Source organism: Amaranthus tricolor, chromosome 5 (assembly GCF_026212465.1).
Source record: "Amaranthus tricolor cultivar Red isolate AtriRed21 chromosome 5, ASM2621246v1, whole genome shotgun sequence".
NCBI lineage: Eukaryota > Viridiplantae > Streptophyta > Magnoliopsida > Caryophyllales > Amaranthaceae > Amaranthus > Amaranthus tricolor.
This window is the reverse complement of record NC_080051.1, coordinates 20,851,196-20,873,800: the sequence shown is the minus strand read 5'-3', so window position 1 is coordinate 20,873,800 and position 22,605 is coordinate 20,851,196. Positions and strand designations below refer to the sequence as shown.

The 22,605-nt window shown below is 32.0% G+C and overlaps 2 protein-coding genes across 3 annotated transcripts; one reads left to right on the top strand and one right to left on the bottom strand.

Moving 5' to 3' along the window:
- The first annotated feature begins 3,756 nt into the window (after positions 1–3,756).
- LOC130813557 (uncharacterized) lies at positions 3,757–8,555 on the top strand. Its single transcript, XM_057679392.1, has 9 exons — positions 3,757–4,011; positions 4,462–4,672; positions 4,727–4,968; positions 5,310–5,341; positions 5,457–5,666; positions 5,895–6,810; positions 7,585–7,703; positions 7,812–7,884; positions 8,523–8,555. The coding sequence occupies exons 1-9, from the start codon at positions 3,757–3,759 to the stop codon at positions 8,553–8,555; spliced, it is 2,091 nt and encodes a 696-aa protein (XP_057535375.1).
- A 6,156-nt stretch (positions 8,556–14,711) lies between these two features.
- Positions 14,712–18,165, bottom strand: LOC130812623 (uncharacterized). Of its 2 annotated transcripts, none has more exons than XM_057678152.1 (5): positions 17,999–18,165; positions 16,968–17,357; positions 15,884–15,994; positions 15,287–15,367; positions 14,712–15,073 (listed from the first exon to the last, which is right to left on the bottom strand). In XM_057678152.1, exons 2-5 carry the CDS (start codon positions 17,220–17,222, stop codon positions 14,999–15,001), a joined length of 522 nt encoding a protein of 173 aa, XP_057534135.1. In that variant the 5' UTR covers positions 17,223–17,357; positions 17,999–18,165; the 3' UTR covers positions 14,712–14,998. The 2 variants fall into 2 exon arrangements, with proteins under 2 accessions (XP_057534135.1, XP_057534136.1); XM_057678153.1 differs by having other exon boundaries at positions 17,995–18,120.
- Positions 18,166–22,605: the final 4,440 nt, after the last annotated feature.

Below are 22,605 nucleotides of genomic sequence, written 5' to 3'. Positions count from 1 at the left end.
CATCTTCTTCTTCAAGCTTCATTTTTCTTCAAACCCACGACATTTGCAATTTCCGTGTCTTCATAAACCCACGCACGACATAGCTTGCTGTTGTTGCTTCATAAACCCACGCACGACATTTGCAGTTTTTTTCAACCTTTAAGTTCTTTAAGGTATAATTTCTCTCTTTTGTTTCAACCTTTAAGTTTGTAACACCCCGTAATTTATCGGGTTTAAGAAATAATATAATAAAATAAAATAAATACGTATTATTAAACTATATTATTCCACATAGATAATTTTAAGAAAATAAAGTGAGTTAAATTTTAACGGTAACGAGTTTTATCGCGTACGAGGCTATCGCGTAACGGTTCTTTCTATTTTAACAATAATATAATAATGACTTAATTAATTAATTAAATTAAAAAAAAAAATAAAAATTGAGAGGGGAGTGAAGGGGTGGCCGGTTGTGGTGAGGAGGAATGGGAGGAGTTTGTAACTCCTCTAATAAGTGAGTATTATGGCACATTAAGCTCACCTCTTAAGTGCCTATTAATCCTTAAGCATCATTTGAGTTTCCTCACTTTTCCTAAGCTTTCAAAGTGAACAAAATTCAGAAAAATTTCCTCTTTTCTTGCTCTTGTTTCGGTATTCAAGAAAAAAAAAAAAACTTTGTTCAATCCAATCTTCAAATCAAAGGGTAAGTAAGTTGAGTTGTTATTTATAAATTTTATTTATAAGAAATTCTAGTATGAGATTATATAATATTTCTTTCAATATGATGATATCCTATGACTTATTAGGAGGATTGAGTATTTTATATAAGTTTTCTTTAATAATCCTTTGATAAAATTGATTTGTTAAAAGGGTTAAATCATAGTTCTGTTATGCAAAATTTTCCTTGATTTACATTCTTTAACAAAGTTTAAATTTGTTATAAGAATAAAGTCTATTCAAATGTTAAATTGAATTTATTTTACGATTTATATTTCTCTAACAAGATCTTAGTTTGTTAGATGAAATTTTAAGTGTGTGGATTAAGTGATGGAAGTATCCATGAGTTTACAAATCCTTTAACAAAATTTGATTTGTTTAAAGGATTGTCCTTATATATATATATGTTCGGTTTAAAATAAAAAAAAAATGTTGGTTTATGATTCTCTACAAAATTTAAATTTGATAAGAGGATCAAATATTTAATTTACTTATCATGGTTATGAAATTTTAAATGTTCTTGAAGATCTTGAGGATGAGTATGACTAAAGTTGTTAGTTTATGTTTTGATGATGGTTTAGATCGTTGATGGGATTCGATGTATTGTTAGATGTGTGGAAATATCAAGTGGATTGTGTGATAGGAGATTTGGTTTTATTTGTTTTATCTTAGTAAAATGTAAATTCGATTTTTGGTTAGGTGTATTTTGGTATGGAGATTTAAAAAGGATTAAATAATTTAAATAGAAAAAAAAAATTGTAACGGCCCGGTTAAAGTGACCCGGAAAATCATGTGAAAACATGAATCTGGTTCACTTACGGACACAAATAAACACATCCTTACTCGGATCGTCAACGTTCCAACGGTAAAGGAATATGGTCAACAAAGAAAACAGCGCCAAACAAAACAAAACCAAACAAAACAGCGGAAGTCTTTACATACAACTCGAGAGCCCACCGGCCTCTTAGACTAGCTAAAAGTTGTACGAAATAAAAAGAAAACATCATAAACTTTGTTTACATAAACTGAGATATTTAGACTCATTACAAAGTAAGTCTAGACTTGATAGTTAAGGGTTCTAAGCTGAATCCTCACTCCAGCCCCCTCCTGCAGTTAACCTGCTGCACGTCATATGATAACACGTAGCAGGTTCCAAAGAACAACCAATACACGTCAGAGACTTCATACATATACAAAACAGGTTGAATACAAGCATTGTGTTTACCCTGTTTTGTATATGTATGAAGTCTCTGACGTGTATTGGTTGTTCTTTGGAACCTGCTACGTGTTATCATATGACGTGCAGCAGGTTAACTGCAGGAGGGGGCTGGAGTGAGGATTCAGCTTAGAACCCTTAACTATCAAGTCTAGACTTACTTTGTAATGAGTCTAAATATCTCAGTTTATGTAAACAAAGTTTATGATGTTTTCTTTTTATTTCGTACAACTTTTAGCTAGTCTAAGAGGCCGGTGGGCTCTCGAGTTGTATGTAAAGACTTCCGCTGTTTTGTTTGGTTTTGTTTTGTTTGGCGCTGTTTTCTTTGTTGACCATATTCCTTTACCGTTGGAACGTTGACGATCCGAGTAAGGATGTGTTTATTTGTGTCCGTAAGTGAACCGGATTCATGTTTTCACATGATTTTCCGGGTCACTTTAACCGGGCCGTTACAATTGGTATCAGAGCCAACGTTCCCTAGGAGATAAAGGAATATCAGACCTTAGGAATGAGATACGGGGAATGGTCGAATGTGATAAAAAAAAAAAAAAAAAAAAAAAAAAAAAAAAAAACATTGTATGCGTTTGTTGTGATGTAGCTGGCTTTGGACCATTAGGGTTATAAAGTGTCTAGGTGTCCTTAGTTAACAATTTTCTTACTTGATTCCTTTTCGTTATGTGTATGTGTTCAGGATTATGTATACGGAAAAGACACCTATGGACCCACGCACCCCCAGTGAATCAAGAGAGGTACCGAGGTTTGACCCTGAATCTGTCTGGAGGGAAGTTTCCAACGCTGACATATGGAAAATAAGGAGTGGTGAAAGTATCCAAGATTATAGGGAAAGGATGCTTATGGTTAAAGAAAAAGCCGATAGAGTATGTTACGACTTAGAGTTGGACCTAAATAGGTTACACCGTTTGTCTGAACCTAGGAAGAGTGTAACCCCTGAGAGGAAGGGCGAGCCTCCAATATCGGGCGGCACCGATGGGACCATGGAACCACTAAGAGAGCGGGTCCTTCCGGATTCCCCACTGGTGGAAACCGAGGCTCAGACAGAGAGTGATATTGAGATGTGGGAGCCTAGTCGTGAACCGCCTATTTATATAGAAATTTCCAGCGATGATGATGAGAGAGAGAACTGGGGATCGCATTACGACTTATATGGCTTTGAGGTTGGGTTTGATAGGGGGTGGTCTGATGAGGAAGATCCTGAGGAAGAGGTAGAAGATTTACAATTAAGCAGCCCTAGAGATAGTGGTAGTGAATCAGAAGAATCGTATTCGGATTCCAGCTCTGATTCTGGAGAAGACGGGGAAGATGAGGACTTCGATATAGCAAGTTACGATGAGGGTGCTGACACTTGGGATGCTTGGCGCTAGATGTTCTATTCCTTTTGTTTTGTTTTCGCATCTTTCCTTGAGCTATTTTTCTTTTTAGTTGTATCTTTTTAATCAAATAAACGATAAGGAAATAATGTAAACTCTTGTATGAGACAACTTTTGATGTATCAACAGATATCTATAAAATATTGAGGTGTGTTGCTGTTTCTTTTGGTGTTGTAAGTTCGTGTATTATACATGTAATTCTTCTTTTGTAAGCAATTCAACTCAAAAAAAAAAAAAAAAAAAATAATAATAATAATAATAATAATAATATTAATAACAATAACAGTAAAAATAACGAATAATGAAAATAACAATACCTATATATATATGTATATATATTTAGGGATAAACAAACAAGTAAGTGACTGTTAGGTTTACCCAGCAAACCTTGTTCTTTCTCCAAAGGTCAAGAATCTTAGGACTTTCTTTTGATTTGTACCTTTCTTTCGCTTGCAGAAGATGCCTCCAATTTCTAGGAAGAGACTGTCTCGAAGTGATGCTAACCGTACGATAAGAAATCTGGTGAAAGCGTTAACAAATGTAAATGCACCCCGAGAGAAGTCTTTGTCGGAGTTAGCCTCTGAAATGAGCAAAAGGATTAGTCAGAGCAAACCCTCGACCTTTGATGGAAAGGGGGAACCGTCAGAACTGGAACTTTGGTTAAGAGAATTTGACAAACTTTTCGATGTCGTTGAGTGCCCAGAAGAATTAAAAGTCAATCAAGCTGCCTTTTATTTGGTGGGGGAAGCCGACTACTGGTGGGCAAACAGTAGATCGGGATTATTAGAGCAAGCTGAGGGAGACTTTGATTGGGATTTGTTCAAAAGAGCTATGCGAGAGAAATTTTATCCGCTGCATGTTAGAAAGGATAAATCGAACGAGTTTGCGCGATTGGAAATGGGTAGTATGACGGTAGACGAATATTATCACAAATTTATGGAGTACCTCAAGTTTTGTCCTGATGATGTACCCACTGAGGAGAAAAAGATGCAACGTTTTGAGCTAGGTTTATCTTTCGATATTCAAAAGCATATTGAGAGTGACCGATATAACACACTGGAGCAGATGTATAAGCGAGCGTCACAAATAGGGAATATTTTGAGGAAAGAAAAGGAAAAAGAGAAGGGTAATGTCCCTGAGAAAAGGAAAGAAGTTTCTGGCCAGGCTTTGGAGAATGTGTCGGGCTTCTATCAGAAGAAAGCAAGGAATTTTGGAAATTTTCAGGGAGGCGGGTCTAGTTCGAATTCAGGAATTAGGAACAACGTGAAGCTTACTAAGCCATTATTGGACAGAGATGGCAATGAGAGGAAGTATTTCTGTAAGAGGTGCAAGAAAAATCATCCGGCAAAGGATTGTGAAGGAAATCTGATCGAATGTAACTTTTGCCACAAAAGAGGGCATAGAGAGTTTGAATGCTACATAAAGAAAGGGGGGAGAAGTCAACATCCGAGTGGTCAAAACCGGCAACAAAATTTAAACAACGCTGGTAGTCAAGCCAGTCAACAGCACGGGAATGGAAATCGTGGTAATGCTGATCAGAGATTCCAGCGACCTTTTTATGGCGGGCAAGGCCGGGTAGATGGAAATCGAGTAGAAGGGTCAGGAATGCAGCGCGGGGGAAATCACGTGGGAGGAAATAATGTACAGCCGGCGAGCGGAAGGGTATCTGCGGTCAGTGCAAGAGAAGCTGACCAGGCAACAGATGTGGTTACAGGTACGTTCGCCATTCATTCTATAGCTGTGAATGTATTGTTTGATTCGGGAGCTACATGCTCATTTCTTGCAAAGAGTAAGGTGAACGAGTTGAATTTGGAGACCTTTGAAAAAGTTTCTTATACGGTGGCTGTACCATCGGGAAAATTGTACAGTTGTGAAAAACTGTATAGGGATGTAACCTTAAGGATAGGAAAGGTTGTCTTTCCTAGCGACTTGTATGTGTTAGATATGGAAGGTTTAGAAGTAATTTTGGGGATGGATTGGCTGGGAAGGTATAAGGCCACTATTGAATGCAGAGAGCAGAGAGTTTTGTTGGAAGGACCAAGAGGTGAAAGCGTTAGATACAGGAAGTTTCCCAAGGGACCCAGGACGAATTTGGTGTCGACCTTAGAGTTGCAAAGGCTTGTGAGGCAAGGACACCCTTTGTATTTATGTCATATCAGCCAGGGGGATAAGAAAGAGGGGAATCCCCAGGATATTGCTGTGGTGAATGAATTTTTGGATGTTTTTCCTGACGAGATTCCCGGAATGCCACCACAACGGGAAATTGATTTCACGATCGACTTGATACCGGGGACTGGACCGGTTTCTAAGGCCCCTTATCGTATGGCTCCAAAGGAGATGGAGGAATTGAAGTCTCAACTTGAAGAATTGTTGGATAAAGGTTATATTCGACCTAGTGTTTCACCTTGGGGCGCTCCAGTTCTGTTTGTGAGAAAGAAAGATGGTAGTTTAAGGTTATGCATTGATTACAGAGAGTTAAATAAGGTAACAGTTAAGAATAAATACCCGTTGCCCCGGATAGATGACTTGTTTGATCAATTGAGAGGAGCCGGGATCTTTTCGAAGATTGACTTAAGATCAAGTTATCACCAGCTAAGAATAGCTGAAGGGGATATACATAAAACCGCTTTCAGAACACGATATGGGCATTATGAGTTCACAGTGATGCCGTTTGGGTTGACAAATGCTCCAGCCGCGTTCATGTGCTTAATGAACCAAGTGTTTAGTGCATACTTGGATAAATTCGTCGTTATCTTTATCGATGATATATTGGTCTATTCGAAAGACCGAGAAGAACATCAGGAACATCTACGATTTGTCCTGCAAACCCTGCGAGAAAATAAGTTGTACGCGAAGTTGTCAAAGTGTGAATTTTGGTTGGATAAGGTATCGTTTTTGGGTCATTTTGTCTCTAAGGAAGGTATTTCGGTGGATCCGGTAAAGGTGGAGGCAGTTCGAAGTTGGCCGTCACCTAAGAACGTCACCGAGGTACGAAGTTTCCTAGGTTTGGCCGGGTATTACCGTCGTTTTGTTAAGGATTTCTCGCGTATTGCTCGGCCCATGACCTCGTTAATGAAGAAAGAGAAGAAGTTCGAATGGACGGATGAATGTGAACAGGCCTTCATGACTTTGAAGGAAAGGTTAACTACGGCCCCTGTTCTTACTCTACCTGACCCTAAGTTGGATTATACTGTTTACAGTGACGCATCAAAGAAAGGGTTGGGTTGTGTTCTGATGCAGGACCGTAAGGTGATTGCTTATGCATCACGACAACTGAAGGTACATGAAGTTAATTATCCGACCCATGATCTGGAATTAGCCGCTATAGTTTTCGCTCTCAAGATATGGCGGCATTACTTGTATGGCGTTAAGTGTAGGATTTACACTGATCATCAGAGTCTGAAATATCTCTATACACAACCTGACTTAAACATGCGACAACGTCGGTGGTTAGAGTTGATGACAGATTATGATCTGGAGTTCGTATATCATGAGGGGCGGGCGAATTTGGTGGCCGATGCTTTAAGTAGGAAGTCTAGTCACTCGCTGTCTGCCTTGGACGGAGTAGAAGAGTTGCATCGGGAGTTTGCTAGGCTGAACTTGGAAGTAGTACGTAAAGGCGAATTACAGGGATGTTTGAATGCCTTGGCTATACGACCTTCGTTCTTTGAGGAAATTTTGAATTCTCAGGATAAAGACCCGAAACTCTTGAAATTAAAGGACCAAGCACGGGAAGGAACATCAGAGGGATTCCTTGTCCATGAAGATGGAAGCTTGAGGTTCAAGGGTCGTTGGTGTTTACCGACAGGGGAGGAATCTTTGAAGGAACGTATCCTGGATGAAGCTCATTGTACGAAGTTTTCAGTCCATCCGGGTGGTGACAAGATGTACCAAGACCTCAAGTTAATGTTTTGGTGGTCTGGGATGAAGAGGGATATTGCAGAATATGTCTCACGCTGTCTGACATGTCAGAAGGTTAAAAGCGAGCACAAGAGACCAGGAGGGTTATTGCAACCGTTAGAGATACCAGTGTGGAAGTGGGATGATATCTCTATGGATTTCGTTGTGGGTTTACCTCGAACGAAAGCAGGTAACGATGCACTATGGGTTATAGTTGATCGTTTGACTAAATCGGCACGTTTCATCCCTATGAATTGTCGCTGGGAGATGGAACAATTGGCACGAACCTACATTAAGTATGTTGTACGTTTCCACGGTGTACCCCGTACTATTGTGTCAGATAGAGACACACGATATCTGTCACAGTTTTGGCAAACCTTGCAACAGGCCATGGGTACAACGTTGCTCTATAGTACGTCGTTTCATCCGCAGACGGATGGACAGACAGAACGAACGAATCAGGTATTGGAGGATATGTTACGTGCTATTGCCATGGAGTGGCAAGGGTCATGGGATGAACATTTGGATCTAGTTGAGTTTTCTTATAACAACAGTTATCAAGCTTCTATACAGATGGCTCCATTCGAGGCTTTGTATGGGCGTCGTTGTCGTAGTCCGGTTTATTGGGACGATTTTACTGAAGCGGTGACCTTAGGACCTGAATTGTTGTTTCAGATGAGTGAGAAGGTACGATTGATAAGGGATCGTTTGAAAGCGGCACAGGATCGCCAAAAGTCGTATGCTGATTTGAAACGACGGCCAGAGGAGTTCAACGTGGGAGAACAGGTATTACTTCGCGTATCACCCATGCGCGGAGTAGTACGTTTTGGTGCTCGGGGAAAGTTGAGCCCTCGGTTCATTGGGCCATATGAAGGTTTGGAACGTGTGGGTAAAGTGGCTTATCGGTTAGCTCTTCCAAACTCTTTAGAAAAGGTACATGATGTATTTCATGTGTCTCAGTTAAAGCGGTATCATGCCGCAGCCACTCATGTATTAGACCCTGAACCTTTAGATTTGGATGCATCTTTGTCGTACCCTGAACAACCGGTTCGAATCTTGGATAAAAAGGTCCGTAGCACTCGACGGAAGGATATAATTATGGTAAAAGTCCTGTGGTCAAATCACGAGCGTGAAGCGGCTACTTGGGAAACAGAAGACGCTATGCGAGAAAAGTACCCACACCTTTTTCAGGTTAGTAGCGTTACGGGGACGTAACTTTTTAAGGGGGGTAGAGGGCGATAGGAATTTCGCGCGAGGAATGTTAAATCTTTGTTTTGGTAGTCGTGTTTTACTCATGAGTTATGATGTGGAGTTAATTGTGATAGCATGTGTGTTCTATGTTTTCCGTTGTCACATAAGTTACGAGGACGTAACTTCTTTTAAGGGGGGTAGTCTGTAACACCTCGTAATTTATCGGGTTTAAGAAATAATATAATAAAATAAAATAAATACGTATTATTAAACTATATTATTCCACATAGATAATTTTAAGAAAATAAAGTGAGTTAAATTTTAACGGTAACGAGTTTTATCGCGTACGAGGCTATCGCGTAACGGTTCTTTCTATTTTAACAATAATATAATAATGACTTAATTAATTAATTAAATTAAAAAAAAAATAAAAATTGAGAGGGGAGTGAAGGGGTGGCCGGTTGTGGTGAGGAGGAATGGGAGGAGTTTGTAACTCCTCTCATAAGTGAGTATTATGGCACATTAAGCTCACCTCTTAAGTGCCTATTAATCCTTAAGCATCATTTGAGTTTCCTCACTTTTCCTAAGCTTTCAAAGTGAACAAAATTCAGAAAAATTTCCTCTTTTCTTGCTCTTGTTTCGGTATTCAAGAAAAAAAAAAAAAACTTTGTTCAATCCAATCTTCAAATCAAAGGGTAAGTAAGTTGAGTTGTTATTTATAAATTTTATTTATAAGAAATTCTAGTATGAGATTATATAATATTTCTTTCAATATGATGATATCATATGACTTATTAGGAGGATTGAGTATTTTATATAAGTTTTCTTTAATAATCCTTTGATAAAATTGATTTGTTAAAAGGGTTAAATCATAGTTCTGTTATGCAAAATTTTCCTTGATTTACATTCTTTAACAAAGTTTAAATTTGTTATAAGAATAAAGTCTATTCAAATGTTAAATTGAATTTATTTTACGATTTATATTTCTCTAACAAGATCTTAGTTTGTTAGATGAAATTTTAAGTGTGTGGATTAAGTGATGGAAGTATCCATGAGTTTACAAATCCTTTAACAAAATTTGATTTGTTTAAAGGATTGTCCTTATATATATATATGTTCGGTTTAAAATAAAAAAAAAATGTTGGTTTATGATTCTCTACAAAATTTAAATTTGATAAGAGGATCAAATATTTAATTTACTTATCATGGTTATGAAATTTTAAATGTTCTTGAAGATCTTGAGGATGAGTATGACTAAAGTTGTTAGTTTATGTTTTGATGATGGTTTAGATCGTTGATGGGATTCGATGTATTGTTAGATGTGTGGAAATATCAAGTGGATTGTGTGATAGGAGATTTGGTTTTATTTGTTTTATCTTAGTAAAATGTAAATTCGATTTTTGGTTAGGTGTATTTTGGTATGGAGATTTAAAAAGGATTAAATAATTTAAATAGAAAAAAATATATATATATAAAATAAAAATAATTTAAGTAGAAGGAGTTTCGGACAGCAGCTGCTGCCTCGGTAGTGGCGCCCCGATCCGAGTGTTGGGTGTGTTTCGTTGTTGTTTTATCTAATCGATGCGCTTTAAAACTCGTTAAAACGCTTAAAATAATTAAAAATAGTAATCGGATGCTAGAAATTATGAAAATTGGTACCCAAGGTAATTGATGCGTTCCGGACGCAGCGGTGAAGTCGGATTTTTAATTTGAATTTTCTAAACTGTCCGATTTGGCCATAAAAGTTTCTGGTCAGAATGGGAATTTTGGAGCAATCATGAGTTGGATGAAAACATTTGAAATTATCAAGTTTTTGTGATATTTTAGTAGTATGGAGTGGATTGTGTGTGTAAACCGTTATTAAACGTGGCCGTTCTGTGTGTTTGTTAATTAGGACCTCGATTCATAAGAGGGTGAAATTCCTGTCGTGCTTAAACGTCGTTTGGATTTGCAGTGTTTAAAGGTACACGCTTAGACCATACTGTTTATATGGTTGTGCAAGTAATGTTGTTTTATTCCTAATCAAGGCATTGTAATCACATAAGGATTAGACACCTCAAATAATATGAAATGATTATGTGGAAATTGAGAATTTATGGATATGTTACCCAAAAGGGTTAACAAATAAATTGGAAAACTATCAACTATTTTTCCCATGGCATTCAGGGATCTTTATGGTCACCATGGGGGTATGCATACTTAGCCTTTGGCGACCCGAACAGGACGGGCAACGTCTTAGGTAGGTGGTTGCCTTGGGATTTGCTCTCCCAAGTGTATTCCACCAAAACAAATTTGGAATATGACTTGTACGACCCGAACAGGACGGGCAACGTTACAAGGTTTGGAAATAATGAATAAAGATTACATAATAGAGCCTTTGCATGCTAGGGTAAACACAATGCTTGTATTCAACCTGTTTTGTATATGTATGAAGTCTCTGACGTGTATTGGTTGTTCTTTGGAACCTGCTACGTGTTATCATATGACGTGCAGCAGGTTAACTGCAGGAGGGGGCTGGAGTGAGGATTCAGCTTAGAACCCTTAACTATCAAGTCTAGACTTACTTTGTAATGAGTCTAAATATCTCAGTTTATGTAAACAAAGTTTATGATGTTTTCTTTTTATTTCGTACAACTTTTAGCTAGTCTAAGAGGCCGGTGGGCTCTCGAGTTGTATGTAAAGACTTCCGCTGTTTTGTTTGGTTTTGTTTTGTTTGGCGCTGTTTTCTTTGTTGACCATATTCCTTTACCGTTGGAACGTTGACGATCCGAGTAAGGATGTGTTTATTTGTGTCCGTAAGTGAACCGGATTCATGTTTTCACATGATTTTCCGGGTCACTTTAACCGGGCCGTTACAAAGTTCTTCAAGTTTTATAGTATTTTAGGCTTAGTTCTTCAAATTATACTAATTTTGTTTTTGTTTTTCATTTTAGGTTACTATATCCAATTATAGAGCACACCATTATCGTATCTAAATACCAAGGTAAATTTGTATTCAACTATGAAGTTTTGTTTTTGATATTTTTATGGGTTGATGTTATAATTAGTTTGTTGATTATTTTTTAAGTTTTACATTTTCTTAAAGTTCTTCAAGTTCTTAATTTAAGTTCTTTAAGTTGTTTAATTTTTAAGTTTTACATTCTTTTCAAATTGTTGTTATAATTAGTTTGTTAATTATTTTGATATGTGTATTTTGTTTACTTATATTATATGTAGTTTGTTATTAATTATGTATTTATGTTTGTATGTTGTTTGATTAATTATGTATGTAGTTTAATTATGTATGTAGTTTACTTATGTATGAATAATCACAATAATTTACTTATGTATGTAGTTTGTTAGAATTGAAAACAATAGTCATATGCTTGAAATTACATGCTAAGTTGCGTTTTTAAAGTTTTTAAAGCTTTTTTGGCACTTTCTCGCATAAAGTAGTTCAAACTTGGTTTGTTTTGCATGAAAGTTGGCACACAACACTATTTGGTATATATTATTGTGTTGAAATGGTTAGAATTGAAAACAATAGTCATATGTTTGAAATTACGTGCTAAGTTACGTTTTTAAGCTTTTTTTAAGCTTTTTTGGCACTTTCTCGCATAAAGTAGTTCAAATTTGGTTTATTTTGCATGAAACTTGGCACACAACACTATTTGGTATATATTATTGTGTTGAAATGATTAGAATTGAAAACAAGAGTCATATGCTTGAAATCACGTGCTAAGTTGCTTTTTTAAGGTTTTTAAAACTTTTTTGGCGCTTTCTCGCATAAAGTAGTTCAAACTTGGTTTGTTTGGCATGAAACTTTGCGCACAACACTATTTGGTATATATTATTGTGTTGAAATGGTTAGAATTGAAAACAAGAGTCATATGCTTGAAATTACATGCTAAGTTGTTTTTTTAAGGTTTTAAAAACTTTTTTGGCACTTTCTCGCATAAAGTAGTTCAAACTTGGTTTGTTTGGCATGAAACTTTGCACACAACACTATTTGGTATATATTATTGTGTTGAAATGGTTAGAATTGAAATTAAGTTCCTATGTTGTTCTAATATATTTCTATTCGTATTCATTCAGGTACTCATCTACAATACACCTTTTCAGAGATAAAATTGTACCCGAGATTAAGACTTCTGATAATGAGCATCATAGTGAATCGGATAAGGACTATGATCCCCAGATGGAGAAGGACATAATTGATGATGATCATGGCTCCGAAGAGAGGGGTGACAAAGAGGATGACGACCCATATATTAGACACGAGAGTATGGCTGAAGAAGCCCCACTATATCCCTCGGAGATAGAAATAGTACCAACGGATGTTTCCACTACTACTAGCGTTCGTTCTAAGAAGAGAAAAGGACGAGGTCCTACGAAAAGCCTTAAAGTCACAGAACCCATGCACTTGGAATACAATGCATTGGGTCAACCCTGTGGAAATATGGAAAACAAATCGGCATATGTATCCATAAGATTTTCTTATTGTATGCATGGAAAGAGGTTCCAGAGGGTTTGAAGAACTCTCTATAGGATGATATTGTGGTAAGCAACTTTACTATTTTTATTCATTTAGTTTCATTTTAAAATTAATAATTGACACTAATAAATATAATTTTTCTTTTTTTGTAGAATCTTTTTCACATTGACAATGACGAAAAGAAAAAGAATGTTATATATTTAATATTGGTAAAATCTAATGTATATGTATTGTATAAACTTTTTTTAATTATTTCATATAATATTTAGGTTTTATACAACACTCCAAAGGAAACACGCACTTTGACAGAAGGAAAATGCGTGAATTAAAAGACAAGGTGGCCGTGTATCTTTCTAATTTATATATACATATATATATATATATATATATATATATATATATATATATATATATATATATATATATATATATATATATATATATATATATATATATATATATATATATATATATATATATATATATATATATACATATATATATATATATATACATATATATACATACATATATATATGTATATATATATATATATATATATATATATATATATATATATATATATATATATATATATATATATATATATATATATATATATATATATATATATATATATATATATATATATATATATATATATATTATATTTGTTTATTACAATGATCGAGTGTATATTAGTGACGAATTTATGGTGATTATTTGCTTATTGCAATTGTGTACATTAGAAATGAATATGCATTGGATTATTAATAAAACGAAAAAAACCAAAAAAAAATAATCATTATGGAACCACAGCATATAGTGTGTTTTTTGATTTTAAAAAAAACACACTATATGCTGCGATTCCCCTAGAACCGCAACATATATGTATTTTTGTGCTGCGGAAACCGCAACATTTAAAGTAAGCCATTTACTGCTATCACTAATGTTTGGGGTCAAAACCGTAGCATATGGTGGCCAAAAAACCGCAACATTTAAGTTTTTTCTACTAGTGAGTATTTGGTAAATGGCTTTTAAGCCAAAATAAAAAAACTACTCCAGTTAGCTTTTTTTGTTGGCTTTTAGCTTATTGACCCACTTGACCTCTAATAAACAGCCAAAGCCAAAACCTAAATTTATCAAACATCTCTATAAACAGCTGGCTTTTCAGCTAGATTAAAAACCAACAAAAACAGTAAACATTTCCAACTAGTCAAACAATCCAACTAAAACCGCCAACAACTAAACACCCCCAAAATGATAGATGTAAAAAGAGTGGTGTTTCTATCCTAATTGATTACTCCCACTTGCAAATAAAGATGATGTGCACACTTTATAAATCTGTAGAACCCTTCCTCCCATAGCCATATGATTTTGGGATGGTATCTTTTTATCTTATAAAATGTGTGCGTCCCACGATTATATGCTGACATTGAAAGTCCAGCTCAACATAACACATACTGACATACACCTCTTATTTCAAATGGAATATGAAAGTCAACTACACAAAAGGCTTAAGTTGCATTACTCTTAGGCTTCTAGCCCAAGAACATTTATTTGAAAATGCAAGATATAATATATATATATATATATATATATATATATATATATATATATATATATATATATATATATATATATATATATATATATATATATATATATATATATATATATATATATATATATATATATATATATATATATATATATTGTAACTTAATGATTTATACTTAAAAAAATATGAGTATATAAATATACTCAGCTATCAACTTTTTCAACTATGGTAGTAAAATATTGTAACTTTATAAAATGAAAATTCAACATAGAACAATAATGTACATGTAACATATTATTCACACTTGAACACACCGTACCTGTAATTAGAACATAGTTTTGTAATATGTTATATCAATTACAAATTTACAACCTTCACAATCCTCAAGCCTCAAGCAAATACAAATTAATACTAAGTTAAAAAAAAATCACACCACAAAAAGTACATAAAAATTAAAGAATTAGTCTTAGTGGAACACAAGAAAAACATTAAAAAAAAAAGGAAAAAAAATTAAATCCCTCCCCCTCTCTTCAATCAATTAGTTAATGATATTGAATTAGAATTTTGTTTATAAATCATTTAAGAGATTCAATGTGCTTGCTGAGCTCCTCTAGCCTCTTCAACCTCAACTGCTCACTTTCACTCACCAGCTGCCATTTGTATACAAGTAACTATATTTAATATTTCTAACAAATATAAATATTGAAAATAAATTTAAAAAATATACTTTTATTTATATATATATATATATATATATATATATATATATATATATATATATATATATATATATATATATATATATATATATATATATGTCACCACATAGAATTTAGAAATGCTAGGTTGTAGAGTTTGTTTACCTTCATTAATTTGGCTACAAGTTGAGCTTTTTCCTTGTTTTTGTCATTAAAAGCATCAAGGGCCTCTTTGTACTCGCGTTCCTGTTAAACATCAAATTATCTTATAAACAAACAAGTGGGCTATTATTCTCAATATAATAGCAATTTATTTGTCAAATTTGAGCCTCAATTATACACCCAAAAATTAAAGTTAGTGATAACTAACCTAAGACATTTTTTTTATTCGGGAATAAGTTAGAGAATCCTTACTGCACGGGAAAAAAAATAATTTTTTGTATATGTAGTGAGAATCAAATTCTTATTATAAGGATGATAGGAAAAATCTTAGCTTTAACTACTGGTCTAACTTAGATTCTCAAATAAATAACAGGAGGCTAAAATTCCAAACTCTCGAGCTTTTAATTAAATTTATGTTGTTAACCACAAAACTACATTTTCTTATAACCAAAACTTAACCATGCATAAACATGTATAGATAATAGATGATATTTGATCATACTTCTTCACACTAAGAAAATAAATCCTTAAAAATAAATCCTTAAAACAACTCAAATCTGTGATCACTAAATCTAAAGTAAATGAGAAGAATGAATTTACCTTCTTCTGGCATGTAATTCCAAGTGGCCTGAGCTCTTTGTTGATAGTATCAATCCTCTTCCGAACAAATGCTACTTCCTTCCTCTTTGGGTCTTCTAAAGCCTCAAGTTCCTAACATTATCAAATATGTTATTACCACAATATGTCATAAAATGAACACAAATTCTTGTGACTGTCTCTTTCAGAAATTATCTTTAATTGAGTTAGTCCATAAAGAAAATATAGAGTAAGAGTAAACATTAAGCTTTAATGGGCTGAATTTGAGTGACGTCTCTCAGAGAGATGGTCTCTCAAAAGACTGGTTGTAAAATGAATAGCTCTCATCTAGGCGAAATTCAACAGTATATATTGAATATATACAACTATGTTCCTTATTTCGTTGGAGTCAATGATTGATGATTTTTTGGTTTTGGATTATAATGAATTATGTCAAAATGACTCATTAAATCATGTGTTGTTCTTATCTATGTGAAATTGCACATGATGTTTGCCAATTGCTACTAAGGTTTAATTGAAAATAACCTCTTTATTAGTGTCACCACTAACAAGGGTACAATTATGTACATCTAACCCAAAATCTCAATTAGGATAATGTAATGTAATACATAGGTACAACTACCTTATAATCCTTATAAAAACTAAAAAAAACATTGATTATCGATAACAAACACCTTCTTCTACATCTCAACAAAAATAAGTACCCGAATCAATTCACTTTTAATATGTAAGAGTACTATTATTATTATTATTATTAGAATAATTTGCAAATTACAGTCTTAAAGTTTAGCATTATTTTTTCAAAGTACAGCCTTAATATTTATTTTTTGCGAATTACAACCACTAAAGTATTAATGTTTACAGGTTCAGGCCAAAAATACAGATTTTCAACCTTTTAACCTAAAATTTCGACCACCAAAATGGTCAGAATTTTGTATTTTGGCTTGTACCTGCAAATTTTGATACTTTGGTGACTGTAATTTGAAAAAAATAAACATTAAAGCTGTAATTCGCAAAAACGCAGATTATAGTTCGTAAATTATCTTTATTATTATAATTTAAAACTAAAGAACTATAAATATTTTACCTCGCGAATTTCAGCAAGGCGTTTAGTCTCCTCTTCAACACGGCCTAGGTGAAGTTGAACGCGTTGTTTAACCTCCATCTTCTTTTTCTCGATCTCCTCTTCCTTAGCTTGAAAGGCGGATAAGACAGACTTAGACATTTCTTCATCTTTGTCGTCCATGGTTGGGCTTCCAATGAAGCTCATTGCTCCTGAATTCTTCATCTTCATGACTTGTGCAGCTTGTTGTTGCTCCCAAATTTGTTTTGGTGTTGTCATTATATTAATGCTACTAATAATATACCTAATTACCTCGTCTATATATATATATATATATATATACTCTTTTTTATCTTTACAGACTAACAAAACAGCTCCACAATTAATGAATATTAGCTCAGCTACTTTCTTTACCTGTTACACAATATGGCTTTTAAGGCAATGAAATCAAGTCATGAAATCGACTAAACTATACTATATGAAGTACTACATTTATTCATTTTTAAAAGTATTGCATAGAGTAAAGTTTAATGTAGAATATTATTTGGATTTAGAACCAAGCCAGAAAATAAAAGTTAAAAAAGGTCAATACTAACTATATAATCATAAGGGTTGAATCAGTGTCGTTTCTAGTGTTTTATGAATCCTAGGCAAACTGAAAGAAATGAGCCTTCTTTATTCTATAAAAGGTCGGTTTTAAACTTTTACGGGTGTTTGGCTTAATAACAAAGACGGATCCTATATGAAGTATTACAATTATCTATATAAATATAAACATGTTATCTACTTCTTAAGTGATAAAAATTAATCATTTTATGTAAAGTTTTTAAGTGTCTACTTCAATAACCAGAATTTTTCAAATATAAAATCTTTTTAACTTTGAATTGTTGAAAAATATCTAAATGCTTAAAAGTGGACCCAAGTGACTTGGCCTAAAAATGACTGATATGTCCACCTTTAGGACTTATAAAAATATATATAGTAGTAAAAAAAATTAAAAAAAAAAAAGAAAAAAGTGATAAAAGTAAGAAATTGTGGGTGTCCTACATACATACACTTTATTTCTACAGGCTGCAGGCAGTTTGTAAACAGAAGGACCTAATGCTTTTCTTTTGTGTTCTTCTTTGAGAAAAGATGATCATCCTTGGATTGTTTAGAAATGAATAAATGTGTTAAAAGTTATCAACCATTATCTTACTCAAATTTAGGCTTTGGAATTAGGTTATAATAATGGATGGTATATTATTAGGATGGACCTTTCTTTGGTAAGAATGCTATTTTCTTAAGTTGGTAAATTGGCAAATTCATCTAACTGCTAATTCCTCACATTATTTTTTATCAGCATTTATCTCTAACAGAAATTTTGTTTCAGTATATTTTTTTTTTCATATATATTTTATCTTCTAATTGTTTCAATTGTTTTTCTTGTTTAAAGTGTACATATATATTCTGGTCTTTCAAATATGATACAACATATATTTCTAAGACAATTTTTCACAATAATTTATCATTTATGTCAAATTTTGATTATGTAGCTAAATTTAAATATTGTTGCGAATTTTGCAACATCAAGGATTTTTAAGTAGGGTTGGCCGGATGGGCGAGAACGGTGACCGTTTATGATTTTAAAATTAGAAATATAATTATAGTAAGAAAAGGAGCCCCTTGAGAATTATATAAAAGACTTTTCTAAACATTAGTTTTAGATGTGTGAAAGAAAATTGAAAAAAAGTTATGAAAATGTGTAATTTTAAATGGTAGCTTAATTTTTGAGGTTGTTGCCGGAAATTCTTTGTATCGATTCATATTTGAAAAATTGGGAGTTGTGAAACAAAAAGAAAAGATCAGCAATCCACTTGTAGAAATATAATTATTTTTAGAATGCCCCAAATCAAAATTTCGCCCAGGATCCCAAAATGATCAAGGCTAACCCTGTTTGTAAGATAATAATAGCTTTATCATTGTATGAGTTAACATAAACTAGTTATTACTATCCGTTTAGTTAGTGATAATAAATGGTGATAATGGTAATGATTTATAGTATAGAATTTCATTAAAAGTTCAATGTCATTCCCATGATGAAACTTAGATCATAAAAAAACTTTTTTGTGTACAAATTTTCATTACCACCTAATACCACATTTCTCAATGATAAGGCATTGGAATGAATTTTATGAAGAAAATGAGATGATTGTAGTTGGAAAAGCATGGTCATCAAGATAGCCAAAAGATTTTTCAACCAAAATTACACTAGTTTTCATTACCATTAGGCCATTATCACCAGTTGATACCACCTACTAAACGGGCAGTTAGAATTATAAAATAAATGTATTTTCAAATGAAAATTTTGGAAGAATTTACAAAGCAAAAATAGTATTGCTAATTTATGTAAAATGTTACTGAGCTAAGTTAAAAGGTACAAGAAAATGTTTTTTGTCGAATATACTCTTTTATTTTCTAATATTTTTTCCGTTTAAAATATTTCACTTTAAGAAGCGAAAATTTTAATTAAGGGTCTTTGAGATATATATAAAAAATAAAACATATTCATATGATTCTCATTAGATTCGTCTTAATATAAACTTTATTATCACATATTTTATATATTTTTTTATGATATGTATTTAGAGATATTGAAGCGTAAAATTTGCTTTGAAATTGCACGAAAGTAAATAAGAACAAAAAAAAATGGCGTACTATTTACATAATTACTTATATAAATTTTCAAAATATGGTAAATCTAATTATCCTTGGAAAATGAACATAATATTTAGTCCTTATCAAATCTTCATTACAAATTTTCAAATAAGACAATCTCACGGTGTATCTTTTGACATGCCTATTCTTTTTTTGTAGTATTCTAAAAAAATTGAGCGAAGCATGAGAAAGAGTAATGGTAAATCTTTGTGTTTTCTTGGAAGAGGGGTACTTCATGTGGAAGATTGCCTCAGAATTGGACAGTAAAGGGTCACCAACATTCATTTTAGTATAAAATCTTAAACAAACATAAAGTATAGAGAGGAAGCCTTAGGGACCAAGACAGGGTAGGAGAGAACTTGTCTTGCCTTTTATAGTTATCATGCTCTCCAGCCTCTATAACCTTCATCATCATGAGTTGTGCATCTTATATTTTTATATTTAAAAGGAAACAATGTTTAAAATAGAAATTTTATGGGCGCGATATATTAAGTATGATAATGATGATGATGTTTAAAATAGAAAACTTGTAAAAGTTACCATTTGAAAGAATTTTTATGAAAAACTACCTTAAGAGACTTTTGTTTACGAACCAACTGAACCAAAAATTTAAGCTATAGTTGAGATTTGAACTCGTGACTCGTAATCTTTTGTCACGTTGGCTTCTGATACCATATCAAAGATTGAACTCAATTAAATATTCAAATTGATGTTTAAAACTCTAGAATATGTCATACACTCTAAAAAAATTTTGTTGCAAAAAATTACCATTTGATAAGCCATGAAGACAAAAATAGATTTTATTTATTATTTATGTTTTTTGATCAATATATTCGATGACTTCTATTTATAATAGAGATTCTTGATTAACTTTAGATAGATATTCCAATAAATAAGAAAATATATAATTCTAAAATAACTAAAAGATATCAAAAAAGATATCGTATACGATTTTGGAGAATAACTAATTTTAAGGGCATTATTATTTGTCGCCACCCTTTTCATTTTATCGCCACCCACCTCCTAATGAAATTACGAATTTGCCACTGATCTTTAAAAATTTACAAATTTGCCATTGAGTTAATAACTTTTCATTTTCATTTTTTTTAATTATTTTTATTTATATTATTATTGTTATTATTATTATCATAGTTATTATTATTATTATTATTATTATTATTATTACGGTTATTATTATTATTATAACGGTTATTATTATTACGGTTATTAATAATAATAATAATAATAATAATAATACTAATAATAATAATAATAATAATAATAATAATAATAAAATTAATAATAAAAATAATAATAAAAAAAAATTAAAAAAAAAATACCAGTCGCACAAAGCAGTCGCACGTTTTGTGCAACTGGTATTTTTTATTTTTTTATTATTATTAATTTTATTATTATTATTATTATTATTATTACGGTTATTATTATTAATTTTATTATTATTATTATTATTATTATTGTTGTTATTATTATTATTATTATTAAATTATTATTTTTGTTTTAATTATTATTGTTATAACTGATGTAAGAAAGAAAGCAAAAAAATTGACAAACACAAAACACACAGAATTTACATGGTTCACCGATAATGTGACGACTAAGTCCACAGGCAAAAGAGAGAAAAATTTTATTACTAGAGGAAACCCAAAATACAAATATTGGCTAGATTATAGAAAAGAGTTTATAAATTACTCCAATACATAAAATCTTAGCCAAAACATATTTTTCTGAGATGATGCAAAACTAATGCCCAAGACTCCTTTTATAAGGAGAAGAATAACAAGCCTTTGTTATTCTTCCGATGTGGGATAATGATAAACATTAATCTTCCAATGTGGGATAATGAAAAACATTAATCTTCCAATGTGGGATAATGACAAACATCAATCTTCCAATGTAAGGTTATGTCTTGAATCCCACATTGGAAGATTGATGTTTGTCATTATTCCACATTGAAAGATTAATGTTTTTCATTATCCCACATTGGAAGATTAATGTTTTTCATTATCCCACATCGGAAGAATAACAAAGGCTTGTTATTCTTCTCCTTATAAAAGGAGTCTTGGGCATTAGTTTTGCATCATCCCAAAAAAAACTTGTTTTGGCTAAGGTTTTCTGTATTGGAGTAATTTATAAACTCCTAATTTCTATAATCTAGCTAATATTTGTATTCTGGGTTTCCTCTAGTAATAAAATTTAACGCTTTCTTTCTTACATCAGTTATAACAATAATAATTAATACAAAAATAATAATTTAAGAATAATAATAATAACAACCACAATATTAATTATAATAATAATAATAAAATTAATAATAATAAAAAAAAAAAAATTTTTTTAAAATGCAAGTCGCACAAAACTTGCGACTATTTTGTGCGACTGGTTTGTGCGACTATCACTCGCACGTTTTGTGCGACTAGTATTTTTTTTTTATTTATTATTATTATTATTATTATTATTATTATTATTATTATTATTACTATTATTATTAACCGTAATAATAATAACCGTTATAATAATAATAATAATAACCGTAATAATAATAATAATAACCGTAATAATAATAACCGTAATAATAATAATAATAATAATAATAATAATAATAATAAAATTAATAATAATAATAAAAAAAAATTTAAAAAAAAAAAATACCAGTCGCACAAAACGTGCGACTGCTTTGTGCGACTGTCAGTCGCACGTTTTGTGCGACTGGTATTTTTTTTTTAAATTTTTTTTATTATTATTATTTTTATTATTAATTTTATTATTATTATTATTATTATTATTATTATTATTATTAATAACCGTAATAATAATAACCGTTATAATAATAATAATAACCGTAATAATAATAATAATAATAATAATAATAATAACTTTGATAATAATAATAATAACAATAATAATATAAATAAAAATAATTAAAAAAAATTAAAAAAAATTGAAA

Bases quoted from the DNA above. Each gene is read 5' to 3' on its own strand.
- LOC130813557 (XM_057679392.1), top strand. From the start codon at position 3,757: ATGCCTCCAATTTCTAGGAAGAGACTGTCTCGAAGTGATGCTAACCGT. The intron at 4,969-5,309 runs GTCAGTGCAAGA...TATTGAATGCAG, and splicing joins CGAGCGGAAGGGTATCTGCG to AGAGCAGAGAGTTTTGTTGG. The intron at 5,667-5,894 runs GTTGGATAAAGG...TCACCAGCTAAG, and splicing joins AAGTCTCAACTTGAAGAATT to AATAGCTGAAGGGGATATAC.
- LOC130812623 (XM_057678152.1), bottom strand. From the start codon at position 17,222: ATGACAACACCAAAACAAATTTGGGAGCAACAACAAGCTGCACAAGTC. The intron at 15,995-16,967 runs GTAAAATATTTA...TGATAATGTTAG, and splicing joins GCCTTGCTGAAATTCGCGAG to GAACTTGAGGCTTTAGAAGA. The intron at 15,074-15,286 runs GTAAACAAACTC...TACAAATGGCAG, and splicing joins TTGTAGCCAAATTAATGAAG to CTGGTGAGTGAAAGTGAGCA.